At 36.6% G+C, this 24,431-nt stretch overlaps 1 protein-coding gene across 1 annotated transcript in view; it reads right to left on the bottom strand.

The window, feature by feature from the left end:
* Positions 1–24,431, bottom strand: part of MMS22L (MMS22-like, DNA repair protein) — a 171,441-nt gene that overhangs the window by 105,559 nt on the left and 41,451 nt on the right. The window contains exons 9-13 of the mRNA XM_006881199.1: positions 19,309–19,482; positions 13,915–13,977; positions 8,065–8,184; positions 5,631–5,857; positions 1,671–2,183 (exon numbers count right to left, since the gene is read on the bottom strand). Of these exons, the coding sequence (XP_006881261.1) occupies positions 1,671–2,183; positions 5,631–5,857; positions 8,065–8,184; positions 13,915–13,977; positions 19,309–19,482 (1,097 nt within the window). The remainder of the gene's footprint in view (positions 1–1,670; positions 2,184–5,630; positions 5,858–8,064; positions 8,185–13,914; positions 13,978–19,308; positions 19,483–24,431) is intronic.

Genomic DNA, 24,431 nt, shown 5'->3' with positions numbered 1-24,431 from the left:
TAATATGAATTGAAGCTCAGCATCAAGAAAGCAATGATTCTCACCACTGGGCCAATCAGCAGTTCCATAATGGATAGAGAAGAGACTGAGATTGTTGACAACTTCAGCATGCTTGGTTCCATAATCAACACTCTGGCACCAGCAGTTAAAAAAAAACAAAAGGCAGCACTGGAAAAGTCTGCTGAGGCTTCTACAGAGTACTGAAGAGTAACCATGTCAGCCTGGAGACTAAGGTGCGCCTAATCCAGGACATGGCCTTCACAATTATTTCCTAAGCATCTGAGAACTGGACAATAAGTAAGGATGATAGAAGAAGAATCTATTCCTTTGAGTTGTGGTGCCAGAGAAGATTGTTGAACATACCATGGACTGCCAAGAGAACAAACAGGTCTGTCTTGGAGGAGGTGAAACTGGGCTGCTCCCAGACAAAAAGGATTTTTCGTTTTGGTCACATGGCCAGGAGAAAAATCAGTCCTTAGAGAGGATTGTCACGTTTGGAAGGGTGGAGGAACAGCATAAAAAAGGAAGACCCAGGTTAAGATGGATTGACTCAAGTGACTGGAGAAATAGGATTAGGTCTGTCGGAGTCAATGAGGTTGGATCAGTAAAGGGCAGGCTTCAGAGATAATGTACATGGGGTCATGAAGAGTCACAGCAACTCAATGGCACATAACAACAGTAACAACAACATATGTTGATTGTATAAAACACAGTGTACATGAAAAAAACAATGCACATGAATCACTTTATGTAAACCAATTCTTAAAAAGGGTAAAAAGAACAAAGTATAAAAGGTACACAATGGTACAAATGGCCAGTTAGTTGAAAAGTTACTAGCTGGCTAGTGATTTTTCAAAAATAAATAGGTTATGAGAAGGCAGATGTAGTATACCTGGTTACTCTGAGCACTAATTGTGATAAGTGTTACTTCTAGTTGAGTCTCCCCCCAATTTGCTTGATTCTTCAACAATAAGTAGAAATGATACAGCTTGTAAAAAAATTAAATAAAGACAAGGAATAGAAGTTATGGAATCCATGGGTAACATAAACAGTTAAGTACAGATCTATTAACCCAAAGGTTAGTGGTTAAAAGATATTTGGAGGCATCTTAAAAGTAAGGTCTGGTCATCAGCTTCTGAAAAATCACAGCCTTCAAAGATTTACGGAATACAGCTCCACTCTGTATATTTAGGGTTACTATGACTTGGGCCTTATTTAACAGTTGGCTTAGTGGCAAGGAGTTGGCACTGCCAACTCAGAGGCTTGCAGTTTGAATCCACCAGCTGCTCCCCCGGAGAAAGAAGTGCCATCTCCTCTCAATAGCTCCACAATAATGTTGGCAGAGGAAGGGGAAGCAAGGAGGAGGTGTAGCACTTTAATAATATCAGAATTGGTGTGAGTTCAGTTTTACTTCTTGCACATGTTTTTTCTTTTTTATTTTGTATCCATAACATTCTTCATTGAAATTATTTTGTGTCTCAGTCTCAATAGTGAAAGGTACATGTTTCTGTTTAAAATGATAACTTGGAAACAACTAATTTACCTCAGTATAGCACAAAATTGTCTCTTCTCTCTACATTTCCTCATGAATATGGCTTAGTTTAAAAAAGGTCGATAAATGTAGTGATTTAAAACAAATCAATAAATAGAGAAATTATTGAAAAACATACCTGACTCTGGCCAGAACAGACTGTAGAAAGTTCATTACTGTCCTAAGTTCAGATTCTCGACAAGCAGGTAAAAGCATAGTAAATCCATCATTAAGCAGTTTCTCATGGGAAGGATGCAAGCAATGGCTGGTCTCAAAGACTTCCTGGACACCATCAATGTAAATGGAAAGAAGAGTCCAAAGAGCCTGTTTCTGCCCTATTTCATCATTCTTAGATACTAAGAATTCCTTTGCTTTCTCCCGGAAAGCATTTGAAAGTTTTTCAGCCAAAACACTAATATCCAAGTTTTTCTGGACATACAATAGAAGGAAGGCCATCTGACCCTTCCAAATGAGAGTCCTTTGAGCAGCTGTGATAGAGGCCCACTTAAGGAAGTTCAGGAGGTCTAAAACATGACTTGCTACATCTTCTACCTCTGCAACAAAAGCTAATAATAGAAAAAGGCTGAAAAAGTTCTGGAGACCAACTTCCGTGAGTTCTTCCATTCTTTTTTGATGAAATTTAGAATATATTCTGCAAAACAAAATAAAATAAAATCTTTAATATTGATCCACTCACAAAAATATGTTTTTAAAGTATCATTCAATATTTTTGACAGTCTCATTTAATTTTTAGTCAATATTTCATTTTGATGCTGCCACGTCACTTTTTCTGCTTAGATAACAAGCTCACAGAACAGCTCTTCTGACCTTCAAATTCCTCAGTGATGCAGCAAATCACATGTAAGTGAATGGAAAGGGTTGTGTGGCTTTTTCTAAAGGAGGGTAAAAATATGACATTTTTATTTTTCTTTCTTATTTTTATTGGTAAATAAAAAAGAATACATAATCTTAGAGTATAAGTTCAATTTCTGTTTACTACATTCTTAACAAGGCAATTTTATATTAACAATTTTCCTTAAGCCCCGTTCCCTCACCATCACAAAATCCTACTCTTGCTTTATTTATGCTCCAAGGCAATTAATTCCAGAAGCTGGAAAAATTATTTTTACCTTTTGTAAAGAAAAACTGTGTTCAAAAGTCCAAGATTAATCATGTAGAAATAATATTTCATACGTTCATCAATACTATTCAATGTAATTTAAGACTTGATATATTTTTCTTTCGTCAATTAAGGGCTTAGAAGAAAGAAAAAAAACAATTCATCTTGAATTCTACTTATGGTTGTTAAATTTTATAACTTCCAAAATTGATTAATGCAGGGCAGAAATGATTAATGTTCATGAGGTTAAATGCTTATTCAAAAGAGTGTTAGAGCTGATAACCTCCCGGAAATAAAGATCTGTTTCATTATCTTTGTATCCCACACCAGGCCCATTACAGTGCATGATGACAAGAAGTTTAATAATAAACAAACTATTGGACGAATTACAACGATTTCTTGTAGCAATAAAGTTCTATTACTATTGCATCTACCATAAAATGCCTTAAGAACTAAAACCAACCCTAGCAGATGAAAGAAGGAAAAACCTATTGTTTAAGCTATAGTCACTTAAGTTTAAGAAAAAGTTCTGTTAAAAATTTATATGCAATAATGGTTACCCGTGGTGGAAGCTACCCAATTAAAACAAGCTCAGAAGCAGGAGTGGCATCCACTTCCGAAACAGCTTGCCTCGAGAAACTATTAATTTGGAGAAACGACAAAAGTTACACAAATGTTCAGGTCTTTTGTTCATAATAGGGTTGCTATGAGTTGTCTGAAACAACAACAAACAAACAAACAAAAAAACCCCCTTCAAACTGTATGACTATAATTTTATAAGAATTTTTCACTGTGGGATTCAAACAGGAATTTCATTTAGTGATTCTTGCAAAGTCCTCTAAGTAGAAAAAGTATTCTGCTCCCTAAGACTCTATGCTGGGCAAGGGGCAGATGATGGTGTACTATACTCCTGCAGAAAAGGACTACTAGGAAAGAAGCTAAGAGTCAAAAGGAACAGACACAGGAAGATAATTAGAATTCATAAACCATGACACAAGTAAAAAACACTTGAAAAAAAAAGGAAATCATAGGCTAAAAGGCTTCTTCTAGACAACTCCAAAAACGAAAGGAAGGCATACTCCTCAATTAGAACATCAGAGTTAGTATCTGGTTCTGTTACACTCTGGTCAGTTTTCATCCACAGAAGCAGTAAGTATGGAAGTTCTAAGGTCAAAGAACACAAACATATCTATTGCTTGTCACCTAATCTGCTTATATTTTTATGCTTATCCCTTTGTTTTGATAAAATATATGAAACAAATTACATAACAAATTTACATCATTCTGGGAACAAAACATTTTTTTCCTAATATCCATCCAGGCTGGGTTTAGAAGGGGTCGTGGTACTAGGGATGTTGTACCTGATGTTAGATGGATCTTAGCTGAAAGCAGAGAATACCAGAAGAATGTCTATCTGTGTTTCATTGATTATGCAAAGGCATTTGACTGCGTGGATCATAACAAACTGTGGCTGACTCTGAGAAGAATGGGAATCCCAGAACATTTAATCGTGCTAATGCAAAACCTATACTTGGACCAAGAGGCAGTCGTCAGAACAGAGCAGGGCAACACTGCATGGTTCAAAATTGGGAAGGGTGTACGTCAGGGATGTGTCCTGTCTCCATACCTTTTCAACCTGTATGCAGAGCAGATTATCCGAGAGGAGGGGTTCTATGAGGAGAGACGTGGCGTTAGGATTGGTGGACGATCTATCAACAATCTGCGTTATGCAGATGACACAACCTTGCTCGCTGAAACTGAGGAGGACCTCATGCACTTACTGCAGAGGGTCAAGGACTGCAGCCTTCAATATGGACTGAGGCTCAATGTCCAGAAGACAAAAATTATCACCACTGGACCAATCGGTAGCATCATGATGGATGGTGAAGAAATTGAGATTGTTCACAGCTTCAGTTTGCTCGGCTCCAAGGTCAACACTCTTGGCACCAGTAGCCAGGAAATCAAAAAACGTATTGCGATGGGGAAGTCTGCGGTTAAGAACCTCTCCAAAATACTCAAGAGCAACAGTGTCTCTCTGGAGACTAAGGTCTGCCTGATACAGGCCATGGTTTTTGCAATCACTTGTTATGCATCAGAGAGTTGGACAATGACTAGGGAGGATAGAAGGAGAATTGATGCCTTTGAGCTGTGGTGCTGGAGAAGAGTATTGAATGTACCATGCACTGCCAAGAAAAACAGATTCATCGTAGAGAGGATTAAACCAGGCTGCTGCTCCTTGGAGGCAAGGATTCTGGGGCTTCGTCTGACATACTTTGGACATGTTATAAGGAGAGACAGGTCTTTAGAGAGGGACATCATGCTGGGTAGAGTGGAGGGACAGCGCAGGAGGGGAAGACCCTCTATGAGGTGGATTGATTCAGTGACTGGGGTACTCGGGATGGGTGTGTCAGAGGCAATGAGATTGGCACAGGATAGAGCACGGTTTAGGGCTGTTGTACATAGGATCGCTATGAGTCGCAAACGACTCGACGGCACATAGTACAACAACAACAACATCCATTTAATATACAAATTCAGTTCTCAGCAATGATAAGATAAATAAGAAATCAAAACTTCATCAGTTGCGGATACTAAGTGTATTCCTCACGGTAACAAACTGGCGGGATCAGAAGTTCTCTATTTTTATGTCTGATATTAAGAAAAGGGAACTCTGGTGGCTTAGTGGTAAGCAGTTGTGCTGCCAACCCAAAAGCATGCACTTCACATCCCTCAACTGCTCCAAGGAAGAAAGACAGTCTATGACCTTTTGTGAAATGTACATTCTTTGGAAACCCACTGGAGCTAAGAGTTAGTTCTGACTTGATGGTATATAACAACATTAAGAAATACACTTTAACTGTACAAACTGCAAAAATCCCAAGCACAAATGAACTTGAAAATAACAACCCATAATACTTCCCAATGATTAACACACAGCAGTCATAGCAAAAAAAAAAAAAAAAAAGACAGAGCACATACCTTCCTTTGACTTGTTTCCAAGGATGAGAGCCATTGCTCTTCAGTGCTTTCTTAACAACTTTTGCCAAAATACAAAGAAAAATTATATAACTACTGCTGGATTCATAAAGGTCGTGGTCTTGTTTATCACAACAGCAGGTCTTCACCATTTCAAGCATAGCCATTGGGGACTTCATGATATTTGCAAGGCCTTTCAAAGGAAGCCAAGAAACACTGAAAGAACTATTCTAAGAGCAAAACACAAAAGGGAAAGAAAATATCAAGTCTCTTAGTAAATGAAAATAGAAATTTGTAAATCTCACGTGGCTGAATAGAAATTTGACCCATTTAATCACAAACATTATATAAACATTCTCATGTATCTTAATAGCATCTCATAATAGCATGAAAAAGTGTCCAAATTTCTACAGCCCAAAAACATGTCTTTTCAACCTACATTTGCCCACAGATCACTGCATTTCATGGAAATGTCTCCTGAAGCCCTTTTACTCTATATAAGATTTCTCATCTTTTTCTTACCATTTATATTTTGGGGAAAAAATAGTAAAGAAAAATGAGTCATTTTTTTTACTCTTTCCCATGTGACTTTAGCAGCTTATATTTTCTAGCATATTCTTTTATTATTTTGTCTGTAAATTGGTGTCTTTAGTTAGAGACTTACCAGATTTAGATTAAGTTTTTTAGTAAGAGTAATTCATTGATAGTGGTGGCTAACTCCTATTGTATCTTATTAGGGAATATGCAATTTCTGTCATTTGTTCTGTAGTATTAAGATGATCAGGTTGTCAGCCAAACCCAACTCTCACAGTGATCTCCATCAGTCTTTTACTTAATGAATTTTTACCCCAATGCTTAGTGTCATTAGATGAACACAGTGAAGATTTTCTAATTTTATTATTCCTTCAAAATTTATTAGTTCATCAAATATTTGATTAGTGTAATATATCATTTGTATTTTCCTTTACAATTTTCAGAAAAAAGGAATTTTTTTTCTAGAGCACTAACTTTTATTAAAGCATCATAAACAGAAGGACTTAAATTCATTTGGTATGCTTTAAATCCATTGCTTTTATTACTGTATCGTATATTCCAACTGTACCAGTTTTGGGCAATGCAACCCTTTCAAGTTGTCTACTACGTCCTTTAGAAAAAAACTCTGATTTACTGTAGTACTTTCCTTGCTTTCTGGTATAACAAGATACTTCAGATTCATCTTGTACATATTCTTTCCCCAGAAGTGAAATCATTGTTCCTATTGGTCTGTTGTAATCCTTGATTTTAATTTTAATAATTTTTATAATATATACAAATCTAATCTATACACATATCTCTCACATGATCTAAAGTAACTAAGTTCTTTATTTCTACCTTTTTAAATATTATCTTATTAGTTTTCCTTTCCTTTCTTAATTTGTTGTTCCTAAACTACAACTCATGCATAGCATTATTTGCTTATACCACAGTGATAGACCTTACCTGCTCTCTATTTATCATTTAAAATCCAGGAAAAAATATTTCTCAAACACATACTTAACATATCACACCCTTGTTTCCCCAAATATCCTCTATCAGAATTTAACTGTTCATAGTCTAGGTCCAACCTCCCTTCCAGATTCTCCATATCTCCTTCCATTATTCACAATCAAACCAGGCCCAACACAGAACTAGGAACAGATCATGCTTTTGTAGTCGCTCAAATATTTGCCCATAATATTCTTTCTTCCTTGATGGTCTTCTTAACAACATGAAAATTTTATTTCACTGCCTTCGGACCTCGAAGTGCCAGTGGCCTAGTGGCAAAAAGCTATGCTTCAATCCTGAAGGCACACAGTTCGAGGCCACCAGCTGCTCCATGAGAGAAGAATTGGCAATCTCCTCCTCGCCTCTGAAAACCCACTGAAGGGTCAGCTATGGGTTGGTTCCAATTTGACGGTACATAACAACAAACTTAGGACCTAGTTCAGAACTTTAGACTCTTCCTGATTGAATATCCGAGGTTAAACACTGTCTCCTCTAGGTTTTCAGTGTCTTAACATTTTTCCCACAATGTATGTACTTGCCCAACAAGCTGTAATCTACACAAGTGTGAAAAATGTATCACATTCATGATGACAATGCTTGTTCAATGTTCCACAAACATACAAAAATTGTTAGCATCATATAGAAAATATTTACGGATGACAACTTGAGAAAAAGAGAAATCTAATGCTTTCTCCAAAGTCAATGCTCTATTAACAAATGTGAAAGACTTTTTCTTCTAATATTTTCAACTCTCTAGCTCAATATCTTTCTTAAAAAGTCTATTCCAGTATACTTTGCATAAAAATTTAGTTATTTCAGAAAATCTAGAACTATTTATAATCAAAACTACAAAAACATTCCTCTAATTCATGAACAAATTATTCAAATACCTCGAAAAACTTGAAAAACTTACTAGATTCTTACTATAAGATTCCCACAGAATTGTGACAATTGTGATGTTTGGCTCCCAGAAATGGCACAGTGTTAAACAACAAAGAAGAAACATTCGTAGCTGCTCTTCCAGTATACCATCCTGAAAAGCAAACCAAAGTTATGAGAGAATAAATGGGCTGTGGCATTAAAAAAAACCCTCTTGATATTGTACTGAATAATGTGCTACTAAAGAAGAAAAGGAATATAGATCAGAAAATCATATCCATTATTATCTTCAAAGGATCTAAATAAGTGTAAAATATTCTAAAACCTTATCTTAAAGACTACAGATATAATCAAATAATGATAATTACATAATTCCTCCTAACTTTTAACTAAATTATTTAAAACCTACAAAGTGCCTCATAATTCAACAGGGTAGTAAATGAGAAGAAATGAAGTACAAAAAAAAATGATCAAATAATTAAGATGAATTCAAATGCATAGGGTTTGGTCATATTTAAGTACTTTGTTCAGTTTCTTCAGCAGGATTAAAATGGCTGTCCATTTTAAAATCAGATGATTAACAGAGTACAAATATTTCAACTTTTTGGGGAGCAGTGATAGGAGAAAACAAAGTGAGAAAAAACTATACACATAATTAATCCAAAACACAAAGTTGTCATAACATAGAAGCAAAAGGAAAGCAACTAAGAAGAGCAAAACCAGCAACAATTTCCTATGATAAAACAATTGTTTCTTAAAAAACTTCACAAACTTCTAAAGTCAATAAATATTTATTTAGAGCTTATAATATACCAGGCATTGCTCTAGAGTGAGTACTAGACATAGAGCAATAAACAAACTAGACATGGTATATGCACTGATAAAGAGCTTACACTTTTGAGGAATAGATTAAAAGAGGACACTGAAAACAAGCAAGATAAATTCAAGCAATTATAAATACAATAAGGTAGGTAGGGTAAGAAGGCAGAGAAAACGATGGAAGATAGATATCATTATTAGTTCATGTACTATGAATGCAAAGTCCTTTTTAAAAGGTTGGCATTAATAGTCCAATGACTAAATAATGTGAAACCTACATTTAAAGACCAGGAAAAGATCATAGGCAGAGTGAGTGTCCCTCCTGGTGGGCTCCCCTACTGATGAAATTTTCCGCTGTAGGCACCAGAAAAGGACCAGAGGCAGAGCAAGATCTCCTTCAGGTGAGCTTCCCACTTGCAGCGAACTTTGCCACCAGGTGCAAAATCAGAGAGCATTATGACCAATGCATAGCAAATGACTGTAAAGACCATGGTCTGTAACAAGTACACCTTAGACTCCAAACTATCATTGTTGCTCTTCAGTACTTTAGAGAGGTCTCTGACAGCAGACTTCCCCAAGGCAATACGTCTTTTAATTTCCTGGCTGCTGGTACCAAAACTGTAGACTGTAGAGCCAAGGAAACGGAAGCTGTTAACAATCTCAATTTCTTCATCATCTATCATGATGCTACCAATTGGCCCAGTGGTGAGAATCTTTGTTTTCTTGATGTTGAGCTTCAATCCATATTGAAGATTGCAGTCCTTGACCTTCTGCAGCAAGGACTTGAGGTCCTCCTCAGTTTCAGCAAGCAGGGTTCTGTCATCTGCATAACGCAGATTGTGGATGAGTCTACCTCCAATCCTGATGCCACAATTTTCTTTATAGAGCCCAGCCTCCCGGATAATTTGTTCTGCATATAGATTAAAAAAGTATGGACATAAAAGACATTCCTGGTGCTTACCCTTCCCAATTTTGAAGCATGCAGTGTCTTTTTGCTCTGTTCTGACAACTGCCTCTTGGTCCAAGTATGGGTCCCACATATGTTCTGGGATTCCCATTCTTCTCAGAGTCAGCCACAGTTTGTTTTGATTCACACAGTCAAATGCCTTTGCATAGTCAATGAAACACAGATAGACATTCCTCTGGTACTCTCTGCTTTTAGCCAATATCCTTTTGACTTTAGCTATAATATCCCTAGTATCACGGGCTCTTCTAAGCCCAGCCTGCACTTAAGGCAGTTGATGTGCTCAGAGTGTTGATTTGCTGGCGGTTCTCTGTTGATGTGCTATTCCAGTCATTTTTGGATAATCTTCAGCAGAATCTTGCTTGCATGTGGTATCAATGATTTCCACACTTTGTCAGATAACCTTTCTTTGGAATGGGAACAAATATAAATCTTTTTCAGTCAGTTAGCTAGGTGGTTGTCCTCCAGATTTCTTGGCACAACTTAGTTAGTACATCCAGAGCCACTGGCATGCCATCAATTTCTGGAGCCTTGTTTATTACCAATTCTTCCAGAGCAGCTTGAACTTCTTCCTTCATTACCATAGGTCCTTGCTCATACATTGTTTCATAAAATATTTCTGTGTCTGCCAATTCCTTTTGGTATTATGACTCTGTACTCTTTCCATCTTCTTGGATCATTTAACGTTCTACCCAAAGCATCCTTAAGTATTGCAACTCAAGGCTTGAATTTGTTCTTCAGTTCCTTCAGCTTAAGAAATGCTGAGTTCTGCCCCTTTGATTTTCTGACTCCAGCTCTTTGTACATTTTGTATGTGTATGGATAATACCTCATAATATTGTGATTCGGAATAGAAGTTGATATTATATTGAAAATTTTTAACTATGAATACAGCATCATTCTTCTGTTTTACAATCCTGGCACAGTATACCATGTGATTGTCTGATTCAATGCAGTCAGAGCTAGTTCATCTCATCTCACTAATGTCTGATGTTCATGTGTTCCATTTAATGTATTACAACTTCAAATTTTCCAACATTCATACTTTATCCATTTCATGTTCCAACTATTAAGGGATTTTGCAGTTGTTTCTCCTCATTTTGATTGACTTCTAGCTCTACCTTGAATACTACAGCTCACCAAGTTTCTCTATTGTTCATGTCAGTTTGAGGACTAAGGTGCTTCTGACTCAGGCCATGGTCTTTTTAGTTATTTGCTATGCTATGAACAATAACTAAAGATGACAGAAGAAGAATTGATGCCTTTGAGCTATGGTGTTTGAGAAGAGTACTAAATATCTAAAGGAACAAACACATATGTCTTGGAGAAGGTACAGCTGGAGAGCTCCTTGGAAGTAAAGGTGATAAACTTTGTTTCATCTGCTCTGGGTATGTTGCTATAGGAGAGGCTATTCTTTAAGAGGAACATCATGCTTAGAATGTTGGAGGGTTGACAAAACAAAGACCTTCAACAAGATGTACTGACACATTGACTGCAGCAATGGGCTTGAGTATGTTCAAGATAGGAAGGATGGCACAGGATAGAATAAATTCAGATCTGTTTTCATTGGGTTGCTATGAGTAGTACTTGACTCAAGGGCACTGAACAACATTTTCTAAATAATTGGCAAGAGATCATTTTCTTTTCCAAAAAATCAGGCAAGACGTTCAGTTGGGTGGACTGAGGTACAGCATGTACTGAACTGTATGCTAACGAGATGTTCTGAAATAGAACATTGGAGGGTAGAAAAGCAAACATTCTAGAATTGCCTGTAATATGATCAAGAATATAAAGTCAGGCCATTTTCTCTGGCAATATTCAGCTGCAGTGAGGGAGAAGATAAGAGAAAAAGTGGGTTCGGTCAGGTTTAAAATAGGCTAAGATGATAGAATTAAAGATGTCTGTAATGAATTAATTATAATAATGGATTTGGTAGTTGTTGAAATTATTTTGGGAAGAACAGTTAGAACTGAAAAGTAACAAAGTCAATGGCAATGGTTAGAATGAAAAGGAAATGAAAAGAAAAAACCAGAATATAACTATGGAATAAAAAAGGTCTGGCTCTGAGTCAGTTCTGAATCACTGGTAACAAGCTTGAGGATTTGTTTCGGTTAATCACAACCTGAATTATCTGATATTAGACTTCCCAGAATAAAAATATTTGACAACTAAAATAATATAGGGATATATACACTTATGTTCATAGCAGCATTAGTCTCAATAGCAAGAAAATGGAAACAACCCAAACACCCATTAATAAATGAGTGGACTGAGAAACTATGGTACATTCACACACTGGAATATTATGCAGCACTAAGAAACAATAATTTCGTAAAATAGTAGAACATGGGAGAGTCTTGATAGCATTATGCTGAATAAACACACACAGCCTAATACTACACAAGGCAATCATTGTAAAAAAAAAATCTAAGGATTACTAAGAAGATGTGCATAAACATACAAAAAGAGAAAAGGAAAGGGGGAGGGGTGGAAAAAAGGGGGAGTGTAAATTAGTAGGATGGCAGAGTTTAGTGGGCAAATAGAGGAGTAAAGAGGAAAGATTCAATGGAGAGTCTAAAAGATGAGGTAAGAATAGGCATAGACCAACAGTAATTAATAAAAATAGTAATAATCTTATGAAACAGTACAGGAAAGGAAGACCCACGATGACGTGGATTGATTCAGCAACTAGGGTAATGGGGTGTGTTGGAGACAGTGAGATAGGTACAGCGTAGAGCAGGGTTTAGGGCTGTTGTACATAGGGTCGCTATGAGTCGCAGGCAACTTGATGGCACATAACAACATCATAAATGGAACATATATGAATAACTGTATAAAAAAATGTAAATGAATGTATAAAATACAATGTAAACAAATTATTGTATATAAACCAATAAAAAAGAAAAGAAAACAAAAAAGAACCAAAGATGAGAAGTCAAGAAGGGTTAGGTAATCTAAACAAATGGAAACAGGAGGCCAAGGACGACACAGGGAGAGTGCTAGCCCGTGGTGGAGTTATAACCAATGTTACAGAACTATCTGTGTTTGGATTATTTACTGGAAAACTAATTTGCTACCAATGTTCATCTAAACAATAAAATGTTACCCAAAAAAAGTTTCTAGAAGCTATAAATCACTTGAGAGATGACTCCTCATCCTTCCTTCTCTCATGGAGCCGCTGGAAGAATTGAACTATCAGAGGTGTCACCTTCTTTGAGCTAGCACAACTCCCTAGGGACTATGTACTAGATTTAATAAAGATGATAAGATATAGAAATCTCCACACTACTAAACTAATAAGAGATATGAGTATTACATCTATATAAAGAAAATGCAACCTTAAACTGCTGTACAACCTCTTTAATGTCTTTCATTTTTAAACAACCTTTTCATTACAGAATGAATAATTTCCCAAATTACAAAAAAATTCAACTTCATTTTCTTTAAACTCCTACATAAATGGTATCTTATATTATGAAATTTAATATAATTTCTACAGAGCGACAATACAACATGCTTAAAGATGGGGTGAACAGCATATTAAAAACTATTTTAAAAAGAGGTCAAGTCTGACCTCTGGGCCATGAAGCACTACATTAACAGCTCTGCAGAAAGAAAACGATAAGGTATGAAATGAGTGCTCAGAAACTAGGGCCTTATCAGTTAGAGTATGATTCAAGCCCGGAAGACAAATTGCTCAGCAAGGCAAGTCACCTTCCTGCTGTGATGAGGATATAGCTGAATTTCCAATGCCACTGACTATCTCCCTAATCATGTCTTCTAGACTTGCTATCATCCACTCTGTATGGTTTATAGTTCTGAAGCATCTACCACTTATTTTGAACACATTTTGTCAAAGTTGCCAACTAAGAAAATTATCTTTGTCCTTTACCTTAGAACTTATGGTTAGTAACGTAAATTCTTTAAAGGAATAGTCACTAATAGAACTATTGTACACTATTCTTTATTAAGATATAGTTACGATTCTGTCTCTAGTTTTTAAAAGGTAAGCCTGTTACTTAAATAATTTTTAAGGATTATTTAGTCCTTATAAATGAAATCTACAACTTAAAATTTTAGCAAAGCACATAAATTGCCTTACCTGAACACTGATGGACTTTTTCAGCAGTTCTTCTACAAAATTCCAATTTGATTCCATTTGTCTCTAGAAAGGGAGGATACAGGGTTATATCAAAATTACCACTCTTCATTACACATATTTAAAATTATGGTATAGTGAATTAAATGTGATCTGGAAATATTTTATCTTCATAAATCAGTGCAAATTTCTTGAATGTCTAATAGTACTTTTAAAAAAAAAACAGGGGAGTTCTGGTGGCCTAGTGGCAAGAAGCTGTATTGCAATCCCAAAGGTACATGGTTCAAATCCACCAGATGCTCTGCCGAAGAAGGAGAGACAATTTCCTCCTGTACCATGGAATTAGATCTGGTTTTGTTTGTTTGTTTTATACCATGGAGTCAGAACCAACTCATAGCTGACCATCCAGTGGGTTTTTGGAGGATATAAATCACTTGGAAGAAGACTGCCCATCTTTGTGTCCTGAAGCAGATCAATGGCAGTGCAACTCCTTACCAGCTAGGCCATCACAGCTCCCTCTATCATAGTAAGACCTGCTTTATACATCTCAAACATGCTTTGTGACTTCAAAGTGATGACCAGTGTGCTCTGAGGGATTTACATTTGTGTTTGGTCCTCAGTTCGCATGATTAGCAATTTATATATATATGACAGAGGTTCCTCTTGAATTTTAAAGTGAGCCTTTAAGTAGAGTCAATTCTTTAATATATAGAATTTCTTTGTTTTTGAGGATCTTCTTGGTTTTTTAATCTAAAATGCGAAAACCACTGATTTTTCATCTTTGTGCTGCTTAATAACCTTTGTTATCTTTTAAATCTTTACTTTTACTTTGTTCTTGCTACTATCATTAACATTGGTTTTGCTATGTCTGAGAGCCAAGATATATTTCATAGTAGAAAGTTAAAAAGAGTGAATACTACAGTACTAAAAAAGGATGAGTGATACAGGACATTGACACAAGTTGAAGCACACACTGTTACATGGTGAACTCTTCTGAAAACTGAACACAATAAAAGGCAGTTTGACATTTATTATGACTATCAAGACAGCTCTGGTAAGCTATATATGTATGGAAGCTCTGATGGCATGGTCCATAAAGGAGGTACACTGTTAAGTCAGCAACCCCCTCCTGGTTCAAACTCACCATATGCTCTGAGGGAAAAAGATAGACAATTTCCTTCTGTGAAATTTGCAGCTTCTAAAATTTCACTGAAGACCGAGCTATAAGTCAGTTTTACCTGGACAACAATGAGTCTGACCTCATAGAACCATGAATGTTGTCTAACAAATGTAATGTGGTGCATGAATATATTCCAATCCAGTATAAATCTTATTAGAAGTTGTTATAGTAAGCAGTGATGCTTTCTTCTTACATAATTTTAGGGTCCCATCAAACGTGGATCTGAATTCACACACTGTGTACTTAACTTTCCTGAGACTTATTTTCCATGAAATGAATGTTTCTTGAGGAAATAACTAATTAAAAGTCCTGAAAGAGTGTATTTATAGTACGGATAGAGAAAACTTCTTTTCTTTCTGAGAGAGTTTTATGGCTGACTATAAAGTTTGAGGGGATAGCTCCCAAAACGTCCCAAACTTTCTACATAAATTTCAGGAATTAATTTTCTACCTCATTCTTTATTTTAAAAATGTAGCCATTTATTGCCAAGTCAGAAGAACATGTGAGGGTTGAGCAATTCAAGTTTGTCTCTGTCACTTAATATTGTTAAGAAGTGTACTTCAACTGCTGTCTTATCAAGGTATTTGAATCACAGGAATAAGTAATGTGATTCTAACCAGAGGAGTTGCAACTACATAGGTCAGGGGTTTTTTACTGTAAAGCAAAAATAATCTTTGTTCAAAGGGAAAATGACAGTTATAACAGAACTTAAAAAAAAAAATCTGAGAAAAGGAATGCAAATTTTTCAAAAGGAATTTTTAAGTTCATCAGCAGTCACAGTATTTTTTCTATATATGAAGTTAATCCCTATCTCAAGTTTATAATTGATGAAATAGAAGTCATCAGTCTGGAGATATGTTTTATGTTTCTTATACTATCATCAAAACTAAGACACTCACTGAAACATTAATATTGAAGGCATCTTCACCAGGAGTATAAAATAGAACTCCTCGCTCCATTTCCAACGGACGAGGTGGCCTGGTACGAATTTCATTTTAAGCTTGTATCTCACATTTTTATCTAGTCGTCATTTCTGACGTTTCAAAGATGAGCATCGGCTAGCCTGAGTGATTGCACTGTTCCGGGCAGGAAAAGTAGTGTTAAACTGACCCCTGCAATGTCCAAAAGTGGTTTCACTCTTCAAACCCTATTTGGTTTTAAAATAGCTAAGTGAGATTGTGAGAGGATAACATATTCTCATATAAGCTGAAAGAAAAGCATTAAATAGAAATATATGAAAATCTAAAGCCTCTAGTTATGAAAAGTGAGATACCAAAATTTCCTAAAATGCTTATCCTAAGAAATTGACTAGTTTTGTAGTTTAATTCCACATACTGCAAAAAGTCCACATTACAGGAACATTCAAAATAAAAAATAATTAACTACATCTGAAACCTATTTAAAATGCAAAGATTTCACATTAACCTTCAGGGCAAAGCAGTTCACATTTGAAAACTGTAACATCTCCATGATTATCACAGCACTAGAGGCATTTCTCTGCTGAAGAACATATGAATAACCATTATTACTTCATATCATGCTCTCACACCAGATTACTCTTTAATAGAACGAAGTATGCTTACTGCATAACCATTTTCTCATTGTAGTTGCCTATGCAAATACATCATAAAAGGAAAAAAATAATTTAGGCAATTTTCAAAATTTTGATCTAAACATACTCCACACTCAAATTAACATCCTGTGTAATATCTGAAAGAAATGCACAAAAATGCCAGTAAAATCATAGATTAGAATGACTGAATAATTTAACAACATGCTGAGATAATTTTGAGAGTTAAGGGGAAATTAACTAGATAGGAAAAGGAAATAGTCATAAATTGGGAAGGATAGTCCCTGTCAAATTGGCATACATGGCTACCCTGTTGTTAGGTGCGGTCAAGCTGCTTATGACGCACAGCAATGCTGAGCAACAGGCTGGCACCTTGTCCTACCATGCGCCATCATCACAATCTCTGACATGCTCCATCCCACTGTTGTAGTCAATATGTCAACACATCTTGTTGAGACCATTCTCTTTCGTCAACCTTCAACATTTCCCAGCATGACAACACATGCAAAGTATGTGAAACCAAGTTTCACTATACTTGTTTCTAAGGAATAATCTGATCGCACTTCCTTTAAGACAGACGTATTTGTTTTTTTGGCAGCCCATAGGATATTTAGTATTCTTTGTCAAGAACACAATTAAAGGAATTGTTACACTAACCCTCTCCCCCTCCCCCCAAAAAAGGCAAAGGTGCTGCTGTGAAGTCAATTCAGATTCAGTGACTCCATGGAGTTTCTGAGGTAATACATCTGTGAAAATCAGTTGTCACATTTCTATATCATGGAGCAGATGGTAGAAAAGTGCTTAACTACTATGTCACCAGCATCCTTGGTTAGCATATCATGGTTAACCTATCAAGGACCAATTCATAAATTGTGACCCTCTGAGATCCCCAATATTAAATTTGTTCAAATGATTAAGAGAGCATTTAATTACTGTGTAGTTTATTAACCTGTAAAACTAATATAACTATACTGATTCTGAGCTCTGTGGAATTTTTCAGAATACCTTCTGACATTATTTTACTTTTAGAATTCTTTTATTATTAGATGATCACTCATAGGACCTCTTTAGGTTCTTTTTAGTTTTAGTTCTAGCTCTAGCAATGTTAGGTTAAATAATTCCTCAGAGTAAACCCTATCCAGTCTTTCAAAGAAAGATGTCTTTCAAATCCATCAATATTTCATAAATTCTCAAGCCCAACAAAGGATCAAAGCCAGAAAAAAATTAAAGCCAGGAATCTCAAAAGCTACATCACATCTATGAAATCAAGACCTCCAGGATTCATATACAGAAACCTGGAACCCTGGAGTTAAAAAAATCTCAAAAGTGGGTCTTATAATAAGGCAATTTGGTTAAATATTCTGTTGTTGTTAAGTGCTGTCAAGTCGCAGGTGACTCATAGCGACCCTATGAATGAGAGTCCTTGACGCTTGGGTGCCTTTCATCCTCTTTCCAGGTTCATAGGGTTACGGAAGTGGATGCCACTCCTCCTTCCGAAAACACTCTGTAAAAATGAAAAATTTAAAAAGTACAGTCAAGCTGACTTTTAATTAAAAGACCAATTGCATTGAGAAAATCTGCTGTCAGAGACCTCTCCAAAGTTCTGAAGAGAAATTATGTCAGTCTGGAGATTAAGGTGTGCCTGATCCAGGCCATGTTCTTTGAAATTACTTGCTGTGCATCAGAGAGCTGGACAATGACTAGGGATGACAGAAGGAGAGTTGATGCCTTTCAGCTGTGGTGCTAGAGAAGAGTACTGAATATACCATAGATTGCTAGGAGAACAAACAAATTTGTCCTGGAAAGGGTGAAGCCAGGCTGCTTCACGGAGGCAAGGATTCTGAAGCTCCATATGACATACTTTGGACATGCAAAGCAGCATCAGTCCATGGAGAGGGACGTCATGCTTGGGACGATGGAGGGACAGCATAGGAGAGGAAGACCCTTGATGAGATGGATTGCTTCAGTGACTGGGGTAATGGGGATAGGTGTGTCAGAGACAATAAGATTGGCACAGGATAGAGAAGGGTTTAGGGCTGTTGCAGATAGGGTCGCTATGAATTGCAGGCAACTCGATGGCCCATAACAACAACAAACAACAACAAAGGCAGATGAAATGACACAAGAACATGCTGCAGATAACTATATCTACTAGGTGGTTTTGTTCTTAAGTACTTTTAAAAAACACTAAAAAATGTTATATTCTAAAAGTTGACACTACAGTTAACAATATTTTATTTTAAAAAATCTTTATTATTTTTCGTAGATTAAAATACCTTTGCAAAAAGTTCCTATATAAAAGTATTATACAGAAGAAATAGTTTTTGAGAAATGCTTTACCCTGTGGCAAGTAAAATTATTTACTCTTTTTACTAAAAATCAAAACCTACTTATTAGTGGAGCCAGGATTATATTTCAAGCCTTCTACAAGTTCTTTCTTTTTATTAAAAAATATTAAAAATGTTAATTTTATCCATTTTTAAGAAACTGATAGCAAAGTCCAAAGCTTCTACGCTAGGAGGTAAATTTCTCTGTCAAGATACAATAGGATTTTGTTGTTGCTTCTCTTCACTTACTTTATAATGTTCTAAAAAACATTACAAAATCACACATTAATAGTATGAGAAAGTTTAAAATCATATCTTACCATTTTATCTGGTACACCATGGCGATCAAATTGATAAAATGATGCTAAATGAGTAGTAATCCACCAACAAAAACCTAATGGATCCCTGGACTTGGTTATAGGCACTGGTCGTTGCCGGTCACTTGATTTCTCAAACAGTGTTCTGAGTAGTTTGTTCATCCAGTTCCAAAATGACTATATATAGAGGCAAAACAATTCAGTTAAGAGTTCCAACAACCTTTGAGGTAAAGATTTTCTTCCATTATTATAATATACAAATACAAAGAGACTATAAAAGACATAAACACAATTTAATAAATAATACTAAAAACAGTAAGGTTAAGCTTGAAAACAAAATATAAAAAATACCAACCTACCTACAAATACATTTAATCAGGGATATGAAAGCCTTATATACACAGAAATATAAAATGCTGCTGAGTAAAATTAAAGATGTTCTAAATTAAAGGAAATTCATGTTCATGAATTAGATGGTATCATATTGTTAAGAAGTCACTACTACCCAGAACAGTCTACAGATTTAACATAATCTTCCATTAAAAGTCAAAGAATGAACATGGATCATATATCTACATATAAGAGGTAAAGAGAGAAAAGTCTTAAAGAAAAATAGAAGGGTAAAATGTCTGAACCTTATTTTTGTAATGAGTTCTTAGATATGACACCAAAGAAATGAGCAACAAAACAATACAAAGACAAACTGGACCTCAACAATTTAAAACTTCTGTGGAGCAAAGAAGATTATCAAGAAAGTAAAAAGAGAACCTACAGAATGGGGAAAAATATTTGGAAATCATACATTAGATAAACTGGTAGCCTAGTCAGCATGAAGTTGTGCTGCTAACCCAAAGGCAAGCAGCTCAAATCCGCCAGTTGCTCCTTGAGAGAAACGTGGGCAATTTCCTCCTGTCTGAGTTAAAGCTTCTGAAAGTCTGTTGGAGGGTCAACTATCAGTTGATTCCAACTTGATGTCAATTAATGAGTGTTGTTGTTAGGTGCCGTCAAGCCATGTACGACTCATAACAACTCTATGAGCAAGAGATCTACACCTTGTCTTATTCTGTGCCATCCTCATCATCTATGACCACTTGAGCCCATCATGTCAATCCATCTTATCAGGGGTCTTCCTCTTTTTTCTGACCTTTCACCTTTTCAAGCAGCATGTCCCTCTCCAAGGAATAGAGTCTCCTAGCAACCTGCCCAAAGTATGCAAGACAAAGTTTGGCTTTCCTTGCTTCCAAGGAGCACATTTCTCCTAGACATTGCTGTTTGTTCTTGTGGCAATCCATATGATAATCAGTACCCTAACACCATAGCTCAAATGCATCAATTCTTCTTCTATCACTGTTATCATTATCCAGCTCTCAGTTGTGTGGCAAGTAACTGAAATGATCATGGTCTGAAAAAGGCGCACCTTACTATTCAAAGTGACATCACAGCTCCTCAGTAATTTAGAGATGTCCCTGACAGCATACTTGGCCGATACAATATGTCTCCTGGTCTCCTGTACTTAGTACTTTGGTACTAAGGATGTTCATTTGGGGTACAAGAAAGATGAAACTGTTAATGATTTCAATATTTTCTCTATCATTATATTGCTATCAGTCTAGTGTCAGGATTTTTATTTACATTAAGTTGAAATCCATACTGAAGGCTGTCGTCTTTGATATTCTGCAGTAAGGCTTTCATATCTCAACTTTAAGTAAGTAAAATTGGGTCATCTGCACAATGCAGGTTGTTGAGGAGTTTTCCTCTGATCTTGATCCCATAGTCTTCTTTATAGAGCCTCACTTCTTGAAATATTTGCTCAGAATACAGATCGAATGTGTAAGGAGAAAGGATACAATCCGATGTATACCCTTCCTGATTTTAAACCTTGTGATATTCCCTTGCTCTGTTCAGACAATAGCTACAGGTTTCATATAAGAATTGTCAAGTGTTCTGGGATTCCAACTTTTCTCAGTTAGTGAGTGACAGGGTAACACATAATGATATATATATAGAACTCCTAAACTTGACAACAAAAACAGAAACCCAATTTTTAAGATGTGTAAACAGCTTGAATAAACATTCCTATACAGATATGTAAATAGGCAATAAGCAAAAGAAAAGATGTTTAGCATCATAAGTCACTAGTAAAACACAATTACAACCATTATGTACCCAGAACCCACTAAATTGGCTATCATAAAAAAACAAAAATAAACAAAAAACCCAACAGCAACAACAACAAAACCCCCTTCACCCCAAATAACAAGTGTAAGTGAGAATATGTGGAAACTGGAACACTCATGCATTTCTGGTTGGAATGCAAAATGGCTTAGTCACTGTGGAAACAATTTAGTTCCTGAAGAAGCTAAGAAAAGAATTGCTACAGGAGCCAACAATTCTACTCCTAAACATATAATCACAACTGAATGTAGAGATTCAGAAACTTAGTTCATTTCAACAACACATGTTTACTACAACATTAGTCAAAGAACCTATGGAAACAGCTCAAATGTTTATCAAGAGATACATGACAAATAAATGCTGTAGTACATAGCAAATAAAGGAGTATCAGAACTTAAATTAGAATGAAGAAATGACAATTGGAGTCACAGTGATATATGTGAACTTTGAAAAAAATAAGGCTAAGTGAAATAAATCATACATAAGATAGAATTGTACACATCTACTCATGTACCTATATACACATGTAGACATGTGGATGCATATATATAATCACAATCAATACAGAACATTCAGAATGTGACTAGTACTTTAGAAAGCTCCTACACATCACCACAGTCAATCCCTCTACCTCCCCTATCAATGTGTATATATTAGCCTTTAATAAAAATGCATTCTTTTGCTTTTTAAAACTGTGTCTCATGAATATAAAAGTATATTTAGATACTGTTCTTTCATATTTTCCACCTTCATTTCTGTATTATATGTAACTTCTGCTTTTTAAAATTAATTACTTTCTAATTCTCATTTTGGTAGCATGTAATTTATGAATCTGTATTTTGAAGATTTATAAGTAGTACCTATATTATGAGTGGGAGTTCTGATAGCTTAGTAGTAAGGAATTATGTCAACCCACGGGCACATGGTTCAAATCCACCAGTTATTATGTGAGAGAAAGATGGACAATATCCAGTCCAATTTACTGCCTCTGCAAACCCACTGAAGTCAATCAGGAATTGATTCCAACTCGACAGTACACAACATATATATTTTAAGTTCTTATTTTCGCACTAAATTTGCTGAGTATAACGTTACACAATTTCTACATATTATTGAATAAAAAAATAACTAATCACAGGATTTTAAAAAATCTTATTTGATATGTTTAAAGGCAAAAAAGTTAGCTTTGAAGTTGCAAAATAAAATTTATAAAGTATGGTAAAAGAGATAATAGAACTTACAGAAGTTAAAAAGAAAAAAATCTAAATTAAAACTCATCTGATGGGCTCATCCACCTATTCTCAAAACTCAAACTCACTGCTGTGGAGTTGAAATAAACTCAGAGTTCCTCTCCAGAGGGTTTTCAGAGGCTGTAAATCACACAGGAGGAGACTGTTCATTTTCTCCTATGGATCTTCAAGTCCAACTCAGCAATCCTATAATGGATTTCTGACGCTATAAATGTTTAAGGGAAAAAAATACCTATCTCTCTCTCAGAGCAGCTGGTAGATTGAAACCACTTTTGAGTTAGCAGCATGACCTACTATACACTATACTTATACTATCAGGAGTCCATACAGATTAGGAAGCAGCATCGAAATTCCAAATTAGGAATGACTAAGAAATTCCAAAAATCTAGGAAATGCAGTACATATAGGATAAACCACTTTTAATATAATTTTACAACTCATTGCTCATATTGGTTTATGGGCATTTTTCTTCTACCAATTCCAATCTGCTCCCATAAAAATGACAGGTTAGGAAAACTATGCAGCACTCTGTCCTGAATCACTGGAAAACTATGGGTCAGAAGAGTACACAACTAGCCCAAAACACTTAAAATAAAATCCCATTTTGAGAAATCCTGTGTTCCCTTCTGTGCTTCTCTTTCAGTCTCCTTAAAACAAGAAGCTGGGGCAGCGCCAGCGAGAGCGACACAGCCCAAGAACGCTGCTGCCAGACGGGAGAACACTGCCGCCAGATGGGGTTCTACCGTGAGAGGGGCCTGGAAGAGACCCGGGAAGAACAACAGCCAGCCACCTACTGGGGAACTCCAGAGGAGTGAAGACTGTGAGACCCCAGAGGAAGGAAGACTACCCGACACTGTGACCCCCCTGCAACCCACACCTGTGTGACCCTTAACACACAGGTTGCTGCTGCATAAACCCCCAGCAGCGCCCAAGCCCCGTCCCCACCTCTTGGTGATAGTATCCAAGCCCTGCACTCCTTACCCCCTAGTCCCTTGCTTTCCTCCCCTTCCCCCAGCCCCCTTGCAGCTCCACAACCACACATCTCAACCTCCACCAAAGCCCTGTGTCCTCAGGGCACCACCTTGGATCCAGCCATCACCCTGAGCTATCAGGCGAGCTGTTGAGGAACTAACCTAGCAGGAGAAAGGCCAGTAGGATCTTATCTGTGTTTACTGGGGCTTTGCTGATTATCCTGGAGAGCACCTAAGGGTGTGCCCACAGGTGGGGAATTTAGCCAAGCTCTCTTGGTCTACACCAACTGCCCAAAACGAGCCAGCCAGCTGGCTTCTGTGAACTCTGCAGACCAGTTAGAGGCTAGTGGGTGGGTGGGAATTTGACCTTGACTTTTCGGATCCCGTTGGATCCAGGACCCTGCTGGAGCAGGGGCTATTGTGAGAGGGCACCTGCGTAAGTGCCACCAGGCAGGGAACACTGAGAAAACGATTGGGTAGGAAACAGACAGCAGGAATTTGAGTTAGGACCCCAGTCGTGAGCACACTGAGACAGCAGAGGTTTGAGCAAGGTCCTCCAAGTTATTGACCTGCCCTTGTGATCACCCAACACTTTCCCTGCCTCACCCCATCTGGCTCCACACCAGTGCCTACACATCTGGGCAATCAACTTGCCTTTAAACAGGAGTACCTTGACCTGTTTTAGCAACAAGAGATTGCCCTAGCAGGCGCTGAACTGACATTTTTCTGA

This window comes from Elephantulus edwardii, unplaced genomic scaffold (assembly GCF_000299155.1).
Source record: "Elephantulus edwardii isolate Elephantulus edwardi_28Jun2011 unplaced genomic scaffold, EleEdw1.0 scaffold00013, whole genome shotgun sequence".
In the NCBI taxonomy this organism is placed as follows: domain Eukaryota; kingdom Metazoa; phylum Chordata; class Mammalia; order Macroscelidea; family Macroscelididae; genus Elephantulus; species Elephantulus edwardii.
Note: the sequence above shows the minus strand (reverse complement) of the source record. Positions and strands in the feature narration are given on the sequence as shown.